Source organism: Staurois parvus, unplaced genomic scaffold (genome assembly GCF_062004578.1).
Source record: "Staurois parvus isolate SC_StPar_1 unplaced genomic scaffold, SC_StPar_1.0 ptg000704l, whole genome shotgun sequence".
NCBI lineage: Eukaryota > Metazoa > Chordata > Amphibia > Anura > Ranidae > Staurois > Staurois parvus.
The window spans coordinates 2,734,384-2,754,712 of record NW_028318500.1 but is presented as its reverse complement, the minus strand read 5'-3'; the positions used below and the strand labels follow the sequence as shown (position 1 = coordinate 2,754,712).

Here is a 20,329-nt window from a genome sequence, read left to right as displayed (position 1 = left end):
TTCAATGCCCATCAGTGCTATCTACCAGTGCCTCCTCATCAGTGCCCATCAGTGCAGTCTATCAGTGCCCATCACTGCAGCCTCATTAGCGCACATCTGTGAAGGAGAAAAATCACTTATTTACAAAATTTTATAACAAAAACTAAGAAAAAACTTTTTTTTTTCAAAATTTTCAGTTGTTTTTGGTTTGTTTAGCAAAAAATAAAAAACCCAGAGGTGATTAAATACTACCAAAGGAAAGCTCTATCTGTCTCAAAAAAATGATAAAAATGTCATATGGGTACAGTGTTGCATGACCGCGCAACTGTCATTCAAAGTGTGACAGCTCTGAAAGCTGAAAATAGGCCTGGGCAGGAAGGGGGTAGAAGTGCCCTGTAGGCAAGTGGTTAAAAGCCTAGGTCGGGATAGATGTAGTAACTTCACAACTGTTTTGTAAAAACCAACACAAAAAAACACAGTATAAGTATCTGAATGTATTCTTATATTAAAGAATAGGAGAGGATGGAAGTGCACTGTGAGTCAATCAGAGCTCTATTGCATTATTCAGTGCTGTCAGTCTAACACTGACAGCTTGCTGACAGGGACAGGATCACTGTTACTTTAAAGCCAGGAGCTGGCTGAAGAAAACAGGTTCATGATCTCCTGTGAACTTGTTTTAAACACTTCAGTCTCTGGACATGCAATGTATGTCCATAGAGCCAAAAGGTTAACTTGTTTATTCATTTACTGGCTTTGAAATTAAAGCAATATTTTAGGTATTTGACAGTGATCACAGTTTTACCACTGTATTACCTGATTCCCACCATTTGCCCCATCACTAGTCCAAAGGTAATAAAAACAGCAGAGGACTGCTGCACTGTGAGCCAATCAGAGCTCTACTGCATTAATCAGTGCTGTCAGTCTAACACTGATAGCTTGCTGACAGGAACAGGATCACTTTTACATTAAAGCCAGGAGCGGGCTGAAGAAAACAGGTTCAAGCTCTCCCGTGAACTTGTTTTAAACACTTCAGTCTCTGGACATACAACGTATGTCCATAGAGCCAAAAGGTTAAAGTGATACTAAATCCAAGACCCTGCATTCACTATACCTGATCTCCCACAGTACACACAACATGGAAATGCAATTATTTTAGTAATATAAACTGCTAAATACTTTTTCTCATCAGCAGTTAGAGCAGTCTTGTGACTTCAGCAGAGCACTAGTTAAAGCTTGTTGGATGAGCTTTCTGCTCTAGGAGGATGTGAAAGCTCTGACCCTCTGTCTAGACAGTGCTGATTGGCCCTGTGCTGATCACATGCACCCTCCCAAGAAAAAAACCTCTCTAGCAATACACACCAAACTGAGCATATGCATGTGACCACGGGTTCATTCTGTATCAGGCGGTGATTTCAACAAGAGGGTCAGAGAAGAAAGGATCAAACAGCCTTTTTACACAATGCAGAGGATTAACCCCTTAGGTTCCACAGTGAGTATAACAAGCATTCTTTACTGCATATACAGACTGAGTTTACTGTTGTGGGTTTAGTAACACTTTAACATGTGTATTCGTTTACTAGCTTTGAAATTAAAGCAATATTTTAGGTATTTCACAGTGATCACAGTTTTACCACTGTATTACCTGATTCCCACCACTTGCCCCATCACTAGTCCAAAGGCAGTAAAAACAGCAGAGGACAGAGCTACTGTACCACGGAGCTTCTTAGGGGCACTTTCTCCAAGGTACATAGGCTGGACATTCATGCTGACACCTGAAAAGGAGATGATAAAAAAAGTTTTTTTTTTAATTTTTAGAAACAAAACCTGTATATATACAGTGGGGCAAAAAAGTATTTAGTCAGCCACCAATTGTGCAAGTTCTCCCACTTAAAAAGATGAGAGAGGCCTGTAATTGGCATCATAGGTAGACCTCAACTATGAGAGACAAAATGAGAAAACAAATCCAGACAATCACATTGGCTGATTTGGAAAGAATTTATTTGCAAATTATGGTGGAAAATAAGTATTTGGTCACTATCAAAAGTTCATCTCAATACTTTGTTATTTATCCTTTGTTGGCAATGACAGAGGTCAAACGTTTCCTGTAAGTCTTCACAAGGTTGGCACACACTGTTGCTGGTATGTTGGCCCATTTTTCCATGCAGATCTCCTCTAGAGCAGTGATGTTTTGGGGCTGTCGCTGGGCAACACGAACTTTCAACTCCCTCCAAAGGTTTTCTTACGTAGCCACTCCTTTATTGCCCGGGCGGTATGTTTGGGATTATTGTCATGTTGCAAGACCCAGCCACGTTTCATCTTCAATGCCCTTGCTGATGGAAGGAGGTTTGTACTCAAAATCTCACGATACATGGCCCCATTCATTCTGTCCTGTACATGGATCAGTCGTCCTGGTCCCTTTGCGGAGAAACAGCCCCAAAGCATGATGTTGCCACCCCCATGCTTCACAGTAGGTATGGTGTTCTTTGGATGCAACTCAGCATTCTCTCTCCTCCAAACACGACGAGTTGTGTTTCTACCAAACAGTTCTATTTTGGTTTCATCTGACCATATGACATTCTCCCAATCCTCTTCTGGATCATTCAAATGCTCTATAGCAAACTTCAGGCGGGCCCGGACATGTACTGGCTTAAGCAGGGGGACACATCTGGCACTGCAGGATCTGAGTCCCTGGCGGCGTAGTGTGTTACTGATGGTAGCCTTTGTTACGTTGGTCCCAGGTCTCTGCAGGTCATTCACTAGGTCCCCTCATGTGGTCCTGGGATTTTTGCTCACCGTTCTTGTGATCATTTTGACCCCACGGGGTGAGATCTTGCGTGGAGCCCCAGATCGAGGGAGATTATCAGTGGTCTTGTATGTCTTCCATTTTCTAATTATTGCTCCCACAGTTGATTTGTTCACACCAAGCTGCTTGCCTATTGCAGATTCAGTCTTCCCAGCCTGATGCAGGTCTACAATTTTGTTTCTGGTGTCCTTCGACAGCTCTTTGGTCTTCACCATAGTGGAGTTTGGAGTGTGACTGTTTGAGGTTGTGGACAGGTGTCTTTTATACTGATAACAAGTTCAAACAGGTGCCATTGATACAGGTAATGAGTGCAGGACAGAGGAGCCTCTTAAAGAAGAAGGTACAGGTCTGTGAGAGCCAGAAATCTTGCTTGTTTGTAGGTGACCAAATACTTATTTTCCACCATAATTTGCTAATAAATTCTTTCCAAATCAGCCAATGTGATTGTCTGGATTTGTTTTCTCATTTTGTCTCTCATAGTTGAGGTCTACCTATAATACCAATTACAGGCCTCTCTCATCTTTTTAAGTGGGAGAACTTGCACAATTGGTGGCTGACTAAATACTTTTTTGCCCCACTGTACATATTAGGAGTTGTATTACATATGACAGTTTTTGCACCTAAATCAAATCGTGCAGCTTACATATAAATGTATTACATAGTAAAAGAACAGTACATATCATACACTATGAAGATAATAAAAGAGAAAGCAGAATTAAAAATAAGCTTTATGCCATCTGTAAAATGTGCTCTGCTTGGGGTGTCTTGATTCCAAGAAGGACGACTAATTCTTACAAGGGTTAGGTTTATTTACAAACAGGGATAAAACTACATAATATTTACAAATAAGGAATTGGGGTAATATACAATAGGTAGGGAGAAGGACTGGGGAAAGGAAAGAGATCTATAAGCTCCTATACACACATCTTCCCACATTCTCTTCTATTCTCTCATGCCAGGGCCCTTTTTGTCCAGACTTGAGACTCACACCCCCAGCTAGGGGTTGGTAATTGCAGTCAGTGATATCTTGAACAAAAGGTCAAAAAGCTCCTTCCTGTCCCAAGCTTATAATTACATTCCTGTTCAGATGTCCACATGGTCTTCCAGCCCAGGAAGTAAACTGTCATTGTAGCCAGATCTGCAGGGGGTCATAGCAGTCAGAATGTCCACTCCACTCTTCCTCCTTCAGTAACTACACTGTCCTGGTGTGGGGGCTGGGGTCTTACTAGTCAAATGTTAATTAACTTGTGTATTTACCTAGCCCCTGTTGAAGTTGGCTAGCTGTGCAAATGTCCATATTTTAGTTCATGTCCAAACTGCAATTATATCAATTTGTATCGAATATTACACCATCACAAAACATTTGCTATTTAAAGTCACCAATGCCATTCCTCTAACCCATCTAAGAGGACCTGGAAAATCAAACATTTGAAGGTAAATTCAATTCTTACACAGTCTCTATATACATTGACATCTTCATTCATCTCCAGCCAATTGCAATAGACTTTAGCTTCAAAAAGCAAAATTATTGCCTGCAGTGCAAGTGCCACAACAATGTATCCCTGTTCGTTTGCTTTAGTTAATCAGGTCCATTCTAAGAATGTCTAAATGCAATAGGCAAGTGATTCACCTTTAACACTATCTTTTTAGCAGCCTTTCTCAACCAGGGTGCCCAGGCACCCTGGGGTGCCTTGAGGTTTCTTCAGGGGTGCCTTGGCAAAATGTCTAAAAATTGCCCAGAACTTGTATATAAGCCAGCAGGTAAAACAAGCCTGCCTTTTAGTTACACAAAGTCACAGGTTTTCATTGTGCACCATTACAACCATCTAGCCACTAGCATCCTGACAACCAATGATGTCATCAGTTGATAAGGAGAATGTCAGTTGCCTTGCACAGCCTCCTATTTGGACCCTCCCCCCGCCCTTCTCCATCAATGCTGGGGTCACATTAGCTCAGTGTTGGATAAAAACTGAGAGAGAAGAGAAACACTGGAATACTGATCAGTACCAGTGTGCAAAAGTGTATTTGCTTTAGAAGAATAAATCACCTCTAATTTTGGGTGTCCTACATGTGTGGATGTTATATAAAACTATTAGAATAGTTTTTCACATTTCAGAATGGGGTGCCTCAAGACTGTCCATAATTTTAAAGGGGGCCTCAAGACTGTCCATAATTTTAACCACTTCCCGACTGGCCGTTGCATATAAACGGCCGGACGGTGGCACTGCAGGGTCGGGTGGCCGTTTATGAACGGCCTCCCCACACCCTGCTTGTGCGCACTCCCTGGGAGCGCGCAGCACCGCGATCCACTGATTGGCCAATCAGTGATCACAAGCAAAGTAGTAAGCAAGATGTCACTTCTGACATCACTGCTTACTACGTGTGAAATCTGTGAATGATCACAGAGGTCACATGGTACAAGGCTATTCACAACAGCCTTGTACCATGTGACAAGCTGTGACCAATCACAGCTCACTCAGTACTTCTCAATGAGTGCAGGAATGCACACAGAGAGAAAGAGAAATGATTGCTTTTACATCCTATATAGGTGTAAAAGCAATCAGTGTAAAAAAAAAAAAAAAAATCTTCATCACCCCCCACAAGTAGTACAGTGTCACCATGGTGACACTGTACTGCTAGGGTGACAGTATGAAAAAAATAAAAATAAATAAAAAATAATAATATAAAAAAATTAAATAAAAATGTAAAAAAAAATGTTTAAAAATTATAATTTTTGGTTATAAACTAATTTTTTTTTTTTTTTTACTAAAAAGATAACGGAATAAATTTTGGCAAAGATTTATGATGAAATATTATTTATTTGCAAAATTTTGTAAAAAAAACACTTTTGTTCAAAATTTTTGGACATTTTCATTTACATAGCAAAAAAAATAAAAATCCCAGCGGTGAATAAATACCACCAAAATAAAGCTTTATCTGTCTCAAAAAAATGGTAAAAAATTAATTTAGGTACAGTGTTGCATGACTGCGCAATTGTCATTCAAAGTGTGATAGCGCTGAAAGCTGAAAATTGCCCTTGTCAGGAAGGGGGTAAAAGTGTCCGGTCTGGAAGTGGTTAAAGGGGGCCTCAAGACTGTCCATAATTTTAAAGGGTGCCTCGGGACGGTCCATAATTTTAAAGGGTGCCTTGACTGAAAAAAAGGTTGAGCAACACTGTTTTAGAGTATTGTGACAGACATTATGAACACACACTGATAGCTTTACAAACACTGCTTGCAACTCAGAGGAGGAAATTAGCAAATCTGGAGCAGACAAAATCTGGAGAAACTGTGCATGGCAATCAGTCAGCTTCTACCTTCAGATTGGTCCATTAAGCTTTGAAGATGAAAAATAGAAGCTGATTGGTTACTATTCACAGCTGTTCCAGATTCTGTCTCCTCCAGTTTTGAAAAATTGCCCACTGCATGGTTTGTGTTATACATAGCTAGAAAATGGAATGGTTAATATTCTATGCAAATTAAAAGAAAATTGTCTTTACATACACTTCAATGCAATGGCTGAGGGTTGACATGGGAGTCGCACAAGTTGTAAATGTTTTTTATTTTTCTGCTTTTTTAACATTTACAATGCATGCCGAGCACACATTCAAATGGTAATATGTTGTTGTAATACATTGTTTATAGGCTGTTTTAGTAACGAGTGGAATGTGTCAGGGCCATCCTTTCCAGCTCTATTATATCACAGACAAAAAACATAATTTTTCTCAAGAATATGGATTTATGCCTAGTGCACTGTGCAGGTACAAGCAAACCACAGACAAATACAGAGAAGGAGAGGGTAGTGACTATTACTATGTCCCAGCAATCGCATAATAATGTCGAACGTCTGTTGCTGGAATACAACATATGACAAATATTGTAATTGAAATAAAGTGATTGTTAACCCATATTTTATAATAACAAACATGTTATACTTACCTGTACTGTGCAAATGTTTGGACAGAGCAGCCCCGTTCATCCTCTTCTAGGGTCTCCCACTAGTGATCCTGGATTTTTTCCCCCTGCAGAATGCCCACCGTAGTAAGCCACTTGCTCTGGGGTCACTCAAGTGGGCTCACTCCCAAGCCAACTCTGTGTGTCTGCAGCCCTGCCCAACTCCATCCACACTGGCTGTGATTGACAACAGTGGGAGCCAATGGCTCCTGCTCCTGTCTCTAGGCATATGAGGAGTCAGAGAGCAGAGAGAGCCACAACTCTCGTGCACAGCGCTGGAATGCGATCGGGCTCATGTAAGTAAAAGGGGGACTAAAGGAGAACTGCACTCAGATTTTTTACCTTAATGAATTATCTTCATTAAAGTAAAAAAAACACTTTAAGTAACCTAGTAACAAGAATTCAACAAAAAAAACACCACATGATCATATTATTAGATGCTGGTGAGAGCAGACAAAGAATAGCTTCTCAAGTTTGGTCCTCTTTTACATACAAATATATATTGTTTCAGAGGATTGTTACCTAAACAATTTAGTGGGTAGCTGCTTAGGAACGCAGTAAAGAGGTTTATGTACTTCATATTTAGGCCATCATGGACTGAACCTTTCCAGTCATGTTCTGACATACCAATATTGCTTTTTCTCCACCTTTGCATGTCATGTCATAAAATATTCACCTGAATTCACACCAGCTAATATTCTTCCCAGTATGATCATCTCAAAAGACTTTGCAAGCTGACTGAAACCACAGAGGACTGCTGACAGGACAATGAAAATGTTATTGAAGAGGAGAGACTTCTTTCTGTGGAGAGAATATACAGTTGTGTTCAAAATAATAGCAGTGTGTTGAAAAAAGTGAATAAAGCTCAAAATCCTTCTAATAGCTTTTATTTCCATACACACAAATGCATTGGGAACACTACACATTCTATTCCAAATCAAAACATGAAGAAAAATGTATCAAATTTGTGTTGTTCCTCTAAAAAAAATTGAAGAAAAGTGATTAGACTGTTCAAAAAAATAGCAGTGTTTGTATTCTTCTTTACAAACTCAAACATTCACTATATAAACTGAAAAATGTTTGAAGATTTTGCTTTCCTTTGAATCACTTAATTATTATTTAGTTGTATAAGCACTGTTTCTGAGAACTGCTGTACATCTGTGTTGCATGGAGTCAACCAACTTCTGGCACCTGTGAACAGGTATTCCAGCCCGGGATGATTGGACTACATTCCACAGTTCTTCTTTATTTCTTGGTTTTGCCTCAGAAACTACATTTTTGATGTCACCCCACAAGTTTTCTATTGGATTAAGATCCGGGGATTGGGCTGGCCACTCCATAACGTCAATCTTGTTGGTCTGGAACCAATATGTTGCATGTTTACTGGTGTGTTTGGGGTTGTTGTCTTGTTGGAACACCCATTTCAAGGGCATTTCCTCTTCAGCATAAGGCAGCATGACCTCTTCAAGTATTCTGATGTATTCAAACTGATCCATGATCCCTGGTATGCGATAAATAGGCCCAACACCGTAGTATGAGAAACATCCCCATATCATGATGCTTGCACAACCATGCTTCACTGTCTTCACAGTGTACTGTGGCTTGAATTCAGTGTTTGGGGGTCGTCTGACAAACTGTCTCCAGCCACTAGACCCAAAAAGAACAATCTTACTTTCATCAGTCCACAAAATGTTGCGCCATTTCTCTTTAGGCCAGTCAATGTGCTCTTTGGCAAATTGTAACCTCTTCAGCACGTCTTTTTTTCAACAGTGGGACTTTGCGGGGGCTTCTTGCAGATAGCTTGGCTTCACATAGGCGTCTTCTAATTGTAACAGTACTCACAGGTAACTTTAGACCTTCCTGGAGCTGATTGTTGGCTGAGTCCTTGTCATTTTGGCTATTCTTCTATCCATTCGAATGGTAGTTTTTCACTTTCTTCTACATCTTTCAGGTTTTGGTTGCCATTTTAAAGCATTTGCGATCATTTTAGCTGAGCAGTCTATCATTTTCTGCACTTCTTTATCTGTTTTCCCCTCTCCAATCAACTTTTTAATCAAGGTACGCTGCTCTTCTGAACAACGTCTGGAACGACCCATTTTCCTCAGAATTTCAGAGAGAAATGCACTGTAACCAGCATATACAACATTTGCTGCCTTCCTTCCTTAAATAAGGGCAATAATTGCCACCTGTTTTTCAAAGAATGAATGACCTCACTAATAGAACTCCACACTGCTATTATTTTGAATATCAAATCCCTAATATGAAATTTGTATAATGTTACGGTTTTAACTGTATTTGTAATATTGTTTATCCACTGTTGTGATCTCAACACACCTCTGCTACATTGCAGATACAGGAAAATCACTCTGCGACTCCCTGATTAAGATTTCTGGAGGTGTAGAGGAGAAGTGGAAAGCTGCATTGCTGAACCAAGAAAGAAGTGTCACCTGTCATTTTGTGCAGGAGAGACTGGCTACGCAGAACTACATTTTTTAATAGTATGTGAAATGTTTATGCATTTCAGTTATCGGTTTCCTGGTGTTTGACTAAGGGCCCATTTACACTAGGAACTACATGTGACATGCAGTTCTGTGCAGTTCAATTTCAGCCCTATTCATTCTGAATGGGCTGAAATCGCACCACACCAAAAGTAGTGAATGCACTACTTTTTTAAATGAATGGCAACCATACTTTTGTACCATGTGATCTGGTGAGGGCTGGTATGGGCAAAAGCACTGCATGTGTGACCTGTGTTTGGGGTGTCATTAACTTTGAACTGACCCTTGTCCACATTCTAGAGTGAGCAGGCCCTTAAAGTATAGCACAGACTGTAATCTAACAAGTCGGATGTAAAATTTAAAGGCCCCAAATTCTGGCTACTAAATCCGAATTGTAAGCAACACCCAGCTTGACAAAAGTTGATTTAAAAATTGACTGAGCCTAATGAAAAATGATTGACTCAAACAGAAACTGGATCAAACAGATGCAGTCACTACTCAACAGCAACAGTCATGCATGGCAGCTATAAGCTCTGCATAACGAAAGCAAGTCCTCATTATTAAGATGCAATCTCAGATTTTAAAAGCAATGCTACTTAAAATGCTACATTACCGTCCTAGCTTGATAGCCATTGGACCGGCAAGCAGTGCTCCTAGGAATCCACCCAGTGGGTACACAGACACTATTATGGACCAGACCAGGGTGATGATCCAACTGTCCAATTTTGATCCGCTGCGTTCCAGCCATGTTTCATTCACAAATTTCTGAATATACTGTATTAGACGTGAGAAGAACATATTAGGTATCAAGACATTTGCATTTTACAGACTACAAAAATAAAGCTGTAACTTCAAAAAAACTAGCTGTACTTTGCACTCTTGCAAGTGGGTGCTATTTTCCCAATAAGCTAAAGCTCTCACTCGTTACATACAGCAGCCCAAGCTTCTTCATTTTTCTATTCTTCCCCACCTGAAACCTTAAAGTCTAAGTCCAGCAAAACTTTTTTTTGTTTGTTTTTGGATAGAATGGGGAAGGATTAGAGTCCCTGTGAGGTTCAATTGTTTTCTGGGGCTCCATTAGAGAGATTTCACCCCCCCCCCCCCCCCCACCACCACCACCACCACAACTACCACCACCACTAACCTTACTGCTACGGTGACAACGGTTCGCCAGACAGGAAGTGAGGGAGAATCTGCAACAGGGACACAGCAAAAAAAAAAAAAAAGAAGCTGACAGGGATTCTAGCCTATCCCCACTTATTAAAATTAATGAATTCTAAATGTAATTTAGAAAACAAAAGGTGTGCCAAAACAATTAACAAATCCAGAGAGATAGCATGTTCAAGTATTATTATTACAGTGGGAAAAATAATTATTTGATCCCCTGCAGATTTTGTAAGTTTGCCCACTTACAAAGAAATGAAGGGTCTATAATTGTTATCATAGGTGTATATTAAATGGTAGAGACAGAATATAAACAAAAAATCCAGAAAAACACATGATATGTTTTAAACTGAATTGCAGTTCAGCGAGTAAAATAAGTATTTGATCCCCTACCAACCAACAATAATTCTGGCTCCCACAGACTGGCTATGTGCTCATGTGGTACACAGATTAGTCCTGTCAATTTAAGAAGGTGCTCCTAACAACAACTCGTTATGTGTATAAAAGACACCTGTCCACAGAATCTCTTTCTTCCATTCAAAACTCACTACCATGGGCAAGACCAAAAAGATGTCAAAGGACATCAGGGACAAAATTGTAGACCTGCACAAGGCTGGAATGGGCAAAACGACCATCAGCAGGAAGCTTGGTGAGAAGGAGACAATTGTGGGAGCGATTATTTGCAAATGGAAGAAATACAAAGTAACCATCAATTGCCGTCAGTCTGGAGCTCCATGCAAGATTTCACCTCATGGGGTAAAGATGATCATGAGAAAAGTGAACAATCAGCCCAAAACTAAACAACAGGAGCTTGTGAATGATCTCAAGGCAGTTGGAACCACAGTCACTAAACAAATCATTGTAACACCAGGGATGTTGAATTTACATCGCGGACAAGCAGCAGGGCTCACCTGTCAGGTGGAAGCATTCAGGTCGCCAATTGCTTCCACACAGTGCCAGCCTCTCTCCCTGTGTGTTCTCCCCCCACACGTTTTCTCCCCACCGCTTGAGGTTTCCCAGGCTTCCCTTGCCCATTTGCGGGCCCGGGACTGGCTCACTGGCGTCGACTAGAGAGGAGGGAGGAGAGCGGACCCATCAGCTCCTCTCCCCTTTGTGTCCTGACCTGGAAGTGACGTTATGATGTCACTTTAAGGTCCACGTTGACAGATTCATGGAGGCCGGGAAAGAATGTGATGCAGTGCGATGTGCACTGCATTACATTCAGTGAAGCAGAGGGAAGACATGCAGGGTCTTTTAGACCCTGGATATCTTAATAAAGAGAACCTGTCAGAAAAAAAAAGATAAAAAACATTTTTTGTTGTAAAAATTGAAAGTTACACCCAAGTACATAACATCCCCCCCCCCCAAAAAAAAATTGAGACGCCCCCCCCACCCCCACATATACACACGTGCAAATGTAAAAACAAACTCTAGGGCGCCTACATATGAAACCGTCAATTGCGATGTACATGTTACATATCACCGCACATGCTAGGATGGGAGCAGTAATTCTAGCACCAGACCTCCTCTGTAACACTATACTAATGACCTATAAGGGGCTTTAAAAGTGTCGCCTATAGAAAATATAGGGTACTGAAGTTTGTCGCCATTTCACGAGCGCACACAAATTTAAGGTTTGATATCTACTGGTGCAACCTCGTCTTTTATATTTTACAAAAAAAAATGTATTGCTTTTTTTGTGCCCTAAAATGAACTTACTTGTATTATTTACAGAAATTTAGCAGTAATATTATGCCACATAAAAAATTGGAACTACCACTATTTTATTCTCTAGGGTCTCTGCTTTCAGAAAATATATCATATTTGCCGGTTTTATGTAATCTTCAGGCCTAAAATTATTTTTTAAATGTGCAAGAAGTGCAAAAACAGCTCTGGCAGCGAAAGGGATAAAGGATACGCCCAACTCTCCCCACCTGATGAGCAGCCAATCGATGCTCAATACTCTCTGCAAGGTCTCTCCTCTCCCTGCTAGTCCCCGGGTGCAGTGCTGGAGACAGGCAGGGAGGGGAGAAGGAGATAAACAGTGCAATGTTAAAATTATTACACGTTTAAGTCGCCATAGAGCTGCTTTTGTTTTTAAAAGCCCCAGACATTCTAAAAATCCCCTTGGATTTAAATACGGTTTTGGTTAAAATGTATTTTTTTTATCTGGACAAGTAGATTGTCATGAGGGATTGGGACACCGATTTAGTCCCTGCACAAGTAATTCTTTCAAAAATTTCCACACCCCTGAACACAATACGCCACCATTGAAATCCTTCAGTGCCCGCAAGGTCCCCCTTCTCAAGAATTGATTTTTGGTTGATATTCTGTCTTTATTATTTAAAATACACCTATGATAGAAATTTTAGACCTTTAATTTCTTTGTAAAGTGGGAAAACCTACAAAATCTGCAGGGGATGAAATTGAGGGGATGAGCTATAATACAAATCAAGATGAGGTCTAGGAGGGCTCTGCTCGTGAGAGCTTACAATCTAAAAGAGAGGGGCAAATTATACAAAAAGGTAGTAACTGCAAAAATTCAGTAGTTAGGTTAAAGCAGTATTAAACCTAAAAGCAAACATTTACTATATTGCAGCTTACCAATTCTGAGGTGTGATGGCTGCATTAGTGCCCTTTTTTAGGCTTTCTTTCTTCTATTTTCATCTTTCATTCAGCCAGCAAGTCTGCTGTTTTTCAGAAGCTCAAGCTCTCCAGAAGAATGCATTAGTTTACATGAATGAGACAATCCATTTACCACTGGCAGGGGTGATTAATATGATCAGCTTTTATTTATTCATGTAAAACCTTTATCTCAAGAGGAAAAAACTGTTTGCTGTAACGGATTACAAAGAGTTAGCTGGAGTTTCACTTCTCTTTGTTAGTGTTTCTAAATCTACTAAAACATTTAACACTCCCACCAAGACTAACAATGCTGCTGTCTGCTGTGTCCTGTGCTCATTTCTCCAGAGTGGTGTCTCACTAATACAGGAGGTGTGTTATTGGCCAGACCATCAGGTGAAAAAAGAGGTAAAAAAGCCAAAAGAAAAGAAAACTGATACAGCAACCACATCTAATGACTGGTAAGCTGCAATATAATATATTTTTGGTTTTGGGTTTAATACCGGTTTAAGGCAGGATAGGCTTCCCCAAAGAGATAAGTGTTCAGGGATCTCTAAAGGTAGACAGAGTAGGCTATAGACAGGCGGAGGTAGGGTATTCCAGAGGATCAGAGAGGCTTTGGAGATGTCCTTGATTGCATGGTGTGCATTGGGAAAAAAAGCAGTGCCAAAAGCAATACATCACATTGCTCACTTTTTTTTCTTTTTAAACAAACTTTAGTGAAATGTCACATGGTGACATTTCATGAAGTTCTTTTGGCCACAAGGCAATGCGAGACAGGGGGTGTGCACCAGCCAGGTAGCAGACAGGGCAAGTTGTCACTTCTCCATACCTTGTACAAATACATACTCCACTGTGGCGTCTGCTGCACTTTTTGCCTCTGGCATAAGGAGACCAGCTAAGGCAGAGAACACAGCAGGGAAGTACAACAACATCACTGCATACTTCCAGGTCCATGCAAAACCTGACTGACAGATGAGGAGCTGCACAGTAATTTTGGAAAGGGGATGACTTCTGGGGGTAAGATCCCTTCAGCACAGAATGAATAGGGGAGGGGGCGCAGCCTGACAACATTGTCATGAGTGCTGGATGACCTTTTCCCAGCACTGCCTGAAGGTGATCATGAGATCTAGAGAGCAGGAGGTCTTGAGAGCAATGAGGAGGACTATATGGGTGATCTAGTCTTGAGATAAGATTAGTGATGTAGATCAGGACAGTGCTTTTTATGTTGTTATTGTTTTGAATTTTATTTGTTGAAGCCAGTGGAAGGATAGGAAAAGCGGGAGGGCATAAACTAATCAGCTGGAAAGTTGGAGGAGTCTGGTAGCAACATTCATGACAGACTGAAGAGGGGAAAGCCTGAGTAGAGGTAGGCCAATGAGGAGGGAGATGTAATAGTCGATGCAAACAGAACTCAATGTTTCTGTAAAAGCAATATCCCATTCTGACCCTTGCTAAGGTTTTTTTAACGTGGGTAACTTTATGACCAATAAGTGGAAGAGGACAGTGACAAGCTCAATATTTACAGGAAAAGTGAAGGCCACCTATAGCCACGTGGTTTTCAGTAAAGGTACCCTCTGCTTTATATTTTCTTATCATATGCTCAGTTTAAGTTGTCCAAGTTTGTGACAAATTTAGTTTAAAAGAAAATATGAAAGTAACTTTTTAGTAACTGCATACTCACAGTTGTGGGGGCATTGATTATTGTAAGATTATATCCATATTGAAAGGTTCCCCCAATGCCGGCAGCACACATAGTAAGAAGCAGCACCCATCCCTGAAACACAGAAGTAAAAGCAAGGTGACTTAATACGTTGGGTATTGCAGAAATGCAGCATACAGTCAGTTATCTGAAATATCCACTTAAATACACTTGAGCAGTAGAGCCCGAACCAGCATCTGCTTGCTTGGGGTGTACCTTAAGTCACTTCTAATGGAGAGCTCTGAAAATTTTTGCTATATGTTCTATGGCTCTGGTCACCTAAGCCGAAAATCTAGTTAGATCTGGATACTGACCAAATCATCGGCACCTGAGCAATCAACGCTGGCTAAGGCTTCACTGCCCAATTGTTTTTACTCAGATATGTCTAATAAATTGCTAACAACATAAAATAAGACATTTTAAAGTTATTGCAAACCTTAAAGTGTATCTCTAAGCAAAACTCATTTTTTTTCGTTTTGGAAAGAATCGGGACAAGTTAGACCCTCTAAGAAGTTTTTATTCCTGTCTGTGCACACAGTAGGGGCATTCACCTCAACTCTGATCATCATTTTCTTTGAGAAAGAAAGCGAGGAAATATCCAAAATTCCCAGAACAAGAGGTGTGAGGAAATCTAGAAACCTGTCCCAGGTCCAACTCTCTAAGTCAGGAATTTCCCTCACTTCAGGATATTTCCTCTATCTTCGTGTTGTGTCTCTGAGACAAGAAATTAAAGGGAAATTTTCCCAGTGGTAAGCAGACAGTAAAAAAAAAAAAAACTAGGCAGGTGTTGTATTAATTCCCTGCTCTATCCAAAACTACAAAAACCTGTTTGAATCAAACAGAAGTCCCTCAACACGGACCCTTATTTTACGTAATCTCCTTGCTGGGCATATTTGAATACTACATTCTTAGATAAATGCCAATAACTCTACCATATATTTCTATAGACATGCCCAGAGCTGGTATCAGAGAAGGTCTGAATATCCACCTGGCAAAACATGGAGAATGTGTGAACAGAAGACCAGGTAGCAGCCTTGGAAATCTGTACTGAGAGATTCAATAGATATCTACAAAGGGTGGCTGCCTCCCCATTCTTGAGACCATAAGCTTGGACCATGGTCTGTTTGCGCCACTGAGAAGTAAGTTCCTCTTTAGGAGGACAATCAGAAATAACAAAGAGAAAGTTAGTGTTTCTAATGGAAGAAGTGGTTGCAAGACAGACTTAGTATGTCTTCCCTTAGTATGTGCACTACATCCAGGCAAAGGAGGGAGATCTCCTTCTAATGAACTGTGGCCAGACAGAGGGATGGAAGAACTGAAATGTACTAACTATCTTTACGGGATAAGGCAATCAGCTCAGATAGTGGAAAGGGGAATACCCCCAAATGGTTCAAAGGGTGGTTTTTGAAGCGCTGAGAGTCCCAGACCACATGGAAAAACCCTGCACAAAGGCCTTAAAGAATGGGAGGCTAGTGGTCTCTGGAACAAGCTCTCAGGTGAATCTGAAATCTGTCCCTTGATGACAATCAAGGACAACTGTTGATCCAGGCCCATTTACAGAAGAGCAAAGACTCATAGAAAATGTCCTGTCACTTGCTTCTCAGAAAGTAAAGAATGCCTTCTATGTGCAATGTTAAACCTTACAAGAAATATACTTCCTAGTCTTTAGTATCATAGGGATCACTGATTCAGAGAAGTCTCTGTCCATCAGGACCTGAGCTTCAACATCCATTTCATTATAAGTCCTCAACTGTGAAGCAGGATGGTAAACTGAGACAGAAGTTCTAGATAAGGGATAAAGGAAGAGCCAAAAGTCTGATGAGATCAGAGTATTACATCTGTCTGGGCCAGTCCAAAACTATTAGGATCACCAGAAAGCCCGTCATTTCGATTCTGTGGAAAAGAGGAAGGGGTTTCAAGGAAGGGAAGGCATACATCAGGCTGTAGTGGTCCCAGAGAGCCACCAGACAGCATGCACTACTTCTGCCTGAGGATCCCTGTATCTGGAGAAAAAAACCTGTCCAGTTTGTTGTTGAACCTCAAGACCAGAAGGTACATATATGGTGCCCCCCACATTTGACACAGGTTCTGTAACACCTACGGGTGTAGGGACCCCTACCTTTGGTCCAGGTGTTGCTAGCTGAGGTACTCTGCCTTACAATTGTTCATGCCTGGGATGTAAATGTCAAACCATGCTGGAACATAAAGTTCTGTCCAGGTCAGGATCCTTTCCACCTTTTGCCGCGCAAAACGTCTGGTTCCTTTCTGATATTTGATGTCTGCCATGCCAACTGGCATCCAACTGAATCCTGATCAACTGACCCACCAATTGGGGTGTCCAGTGTTGCAGGGACCAATAAAATTGTCATAAATTCCAGAATATTAACCAGGAGATAAGATTCTTCTTACATCCAAGCTCCTTGCGTCAACATGGTATCCAGGACTCCACCCTTGCCCAACAGGCTGGCATCCACCGTGAAGACCTTCCATGAGACAGGAAGAAAGGACTTACCCAGCTCCAGTTAGATCCCGGGATCAACCTGGTCTTTGCTATCAGGTGAATCAGCCTGTCCAAGGAATGGACTGATTTGTTCCACAATGGCAGGATAATGTGCTGAAGGAGTCTGGAGCAGCACACATTATTAACCATAATCTGAGCTGATTGCTCCCTCATTTGGAGTTTGTCCAGATATCCCACAATAGGCATGACTTGGGAGTGCAGCAAAGCTATCACAGTGTTCAGCACCTTGGTGAATACCTGAGATGCAGAAGCTGGGCCAAATGGCAGGGCTACAAACTGGAAGTGCTAAAGACCCACAGAACAGAGACGGAATTGTTGATGGTCTAGAAAAATGTGAACATGCAAGTATGCTTTCTTGATGTTCACAGAGGCTAAAATGTCACCCTGATGGAGGGAGGCTATGACAGGCCTGGTGGTTTCCATGGGTCTTCTTGGACTGAACCCTAGGCTTCTCGCCCCTGGTTTCTAGGAGAACTCTGAAGGGATACAGTCAGAGGCGTAACTAGAACCTTTAGGGCACGGTGCAAGAAACCATGATCCAGGGCCTTTTACTCCTGTTGCAAGACCCTTTACTACGGTCCCACAGTGGGACCCTTTCACATGTTCTACAGCGGGTCCTTTCTGTCTTCTTGGAGCCCCAAGGTGGCCTAGTCGCAAGTGCAACCTTTGCAACCCTGGTAGTTCCGCCTCTGGTCTCAGTTGTTTTTCAATTTTGTTATTTTTTCATTTTTGTTTTTTACCATTTCATTTTCTTTATTTAATTTTTTTACAATTTTTTTTAGGAGCCCTAATCGGGAGCTTTGGTGAAATATCAGGGGTCTAAACTGACCTCTGATGTTTCACCTTTTATAACAGACAAAGGAGATTGAGGACACAGCCCTCTCTGCAGCCTCTGCATTAACTGCACTGAAAGAATAGTTGAGAATACCTCTGTACAGAGCTTCCCATTCATTCACAAACTGAAGCTTAGTAAACACTGTTAACTATGAAATATAGAAAGTGCGGCTCTAAAAAAATTGTGAATGATATTATAGTGAAATAATAAAGTGCAAAGTCAATCTGACATACAGCAAAAAATGATCGGCGGAACAGTCATGTGCAACATATAAAGATCAATACATTATGCAATAAATCATTCAATAAATGTGGAACAGTAAAGTGTAGCATATAAAGTGGGAATATATAAAGTCCATATAACAGTGGAGTAAAAACTAAAAATGTCTGCTAGGATATAGATACGGCAATCACGGTGGAATACTGTGAAGTGATCCAATAGGGAATCCACCACCTCTGTCAGATGTACACTCACCAGACATCTACTGGTAAACAGCATGTAAGCACATCTCATCTGGACACAAATAGCAATGAAGCCTCTGCATAGAATGCTCAGTCAAGGGCAAAACGCATAGGGACCCTCTCCTATAAGGCATAGCTCACCACAGGAGCCAGAAATTGTATATAGTCTAGTATTTTATTAAATAATGAATATAAGACAATCCACGTTGAAGAGCAAGTAAAATGAAGGTAAATGGAGTACCAAGATGGCCGCCATTCCGACCTTCGGCAACGGCAGTGCAACATCAGCAATTGCAGCTCCACTGCACTGTTTACTATGCCTCAGTTATAAATGAACAGAGTCATTAATTGGTAGTGATCACTGTACATGACATATTTACCAGCCCCTTTCCCCTGACAACCCCTGACACATTCCCGGCAGCGGCCAGGAGAGCACACAAAGGCCTGGGGTGAGTGGAACCTGGATAGTAGAGGAACTGATCCCCTCCATTTTGCTCCTGCTGAATGCCTGCAGGAGGGAGAGAAGGAGAAGCATGCTTTCAATGGCTGCAGGAGCAAAATAAAGAGTTTGACAAACATGGGTCAGACCACTGCCCTTTTCACATGTGACAAAAGATTGGTCAACCTCACCGCACTGTCACTGATGCAGGACAATATTACTGTCAGCCTTGCCCTGCACAAAGATTTTCCAGCTTGTGAAACCACAATCTAAGTGCCAACAGACTGAGAGCAATTAACCCTTCAAACCCCAAACTGCCGCCAGATTGCTTTGGGCCTATCAACCCAACAACGGCAATGACAATTATGACTTTAAAAAAATGTCTGCAACACACAGGTATGTCCAGAGATTTACACAACTTTAGTTCTGCATTAGTTCATTAGAGACAATCGTAACACTTTTCAAAATATGGTTTAATAATGAAAAGGTAAAAAAAGGTGCAAATAAAGTATTTACGGAAAAAAATGTAGTACAAAAGAAACAAAAAGACATTAACGCAACAGCAAGAAAAACTGAAATTACCTGCAAGTCCTGGTTGGCAGAGTCCAATGAATAAGCAAGACGGTACAGTGGCTCTCAAGTCTTGTTAGGTGCTCCTTGGTTTGGTGTTAACCGAGAGCCCCTAACTGTGGTCGCAGTCTCCTTTTTTCTGGACCTTCGAGGAGGTGTTAATAGAAATGACTTGACCAATCAGGAGGCTGAGGGGTGGCCCATGGTATGTCTCTGTGTTTATGATCACGTCACAACCCAGATTTCTATAGGTATTAATATCTTTCAATACCTATATGTTACAGTCTGCTAACATGCATATTATTGTCCAGTATTACCTTTGATATATATATATATATATATATATATATATATATATATATATATATATATATAATTATGCTCCTCCTAGGGTAGCAGCGTTTGGCATTTACGATGGGGGTGATCTGGTAAGATCTCTGTTTGTTTTTCGGGTTGCTCAAGCATGCAAATTTGACAGTTTTATGAAGGTACCAAGATTGAATTGTGTATTGGTTGATGAAGAGAGTCTGTGTGTGTCCAATGAATGGACTGATAAGGTCCTGGCATTAGTTTGTGTATTGTACCAGATGGCTTTCTGAAGGGATGTAAAAGGGGATCACTCATCGCTTGTGTTACAAACTGTCATGGCTGAATTCTGACAACATGGTGTCCTTGCCCTTTCACACACCTTTGAAGGGCCCAGTATGTGCTACAATTACAGATGGCATCGGTTCCTCCTTATGTCGCTGCCCCTCCTATCCAGGTGTACAGGGAAGCCACAT

The 20,329-nt window shown here is 41.1% G+C and overlaps 1 protein-coding gene across 3 annotated transcripts in view; it reads right to left on the bottom strand.

The window, feature by feature from the left end:
* Nucleotides 1-20,329, bottom strand: part of LOC149445910 (solute carrier family 2, facilitated glucose transporter member 11-like) — a 68,239-nt gene that overhangs the window by 36,265 nt on the left and 11,645 nt on the right. For 2 of the 3 annotated variants that reach the window (XR_016306294.1, XM_089653198.1), the window contains exons 2-5: nucleotides 14,704-14,796; nucleotides 9,847-10,007; nucleotides 7,412-7,536; nucleotides 1,622-1,751 (exon numbers count right to left, since the gene is read on the bottom strand). Coding sequence is in view for 2 of the 3 variants with exons in the window: in XM_089653198.1 (XP_089509324.1) it covers nucleotides 1,622-1,751; nucleotides 7,412-7,536; nucleotides 9,847-10,007; nucleotides 14,704-14,796 (509 nt within the window). In the remaining variant the exon portion in view is untranslated. Of the gene's footprint in view, nucleotides 1-1,621; nucleotides 1,752-7,411; nucleotides 7,537-9,846; nucleotides 10,008-10,377; nucleotides 10,427-14,703; nucleotides 14,797-20,329 lie in introns of all 3 variants that reach the window. The other variant, XM_089653199.1, reaches the window with a different exon arrangement.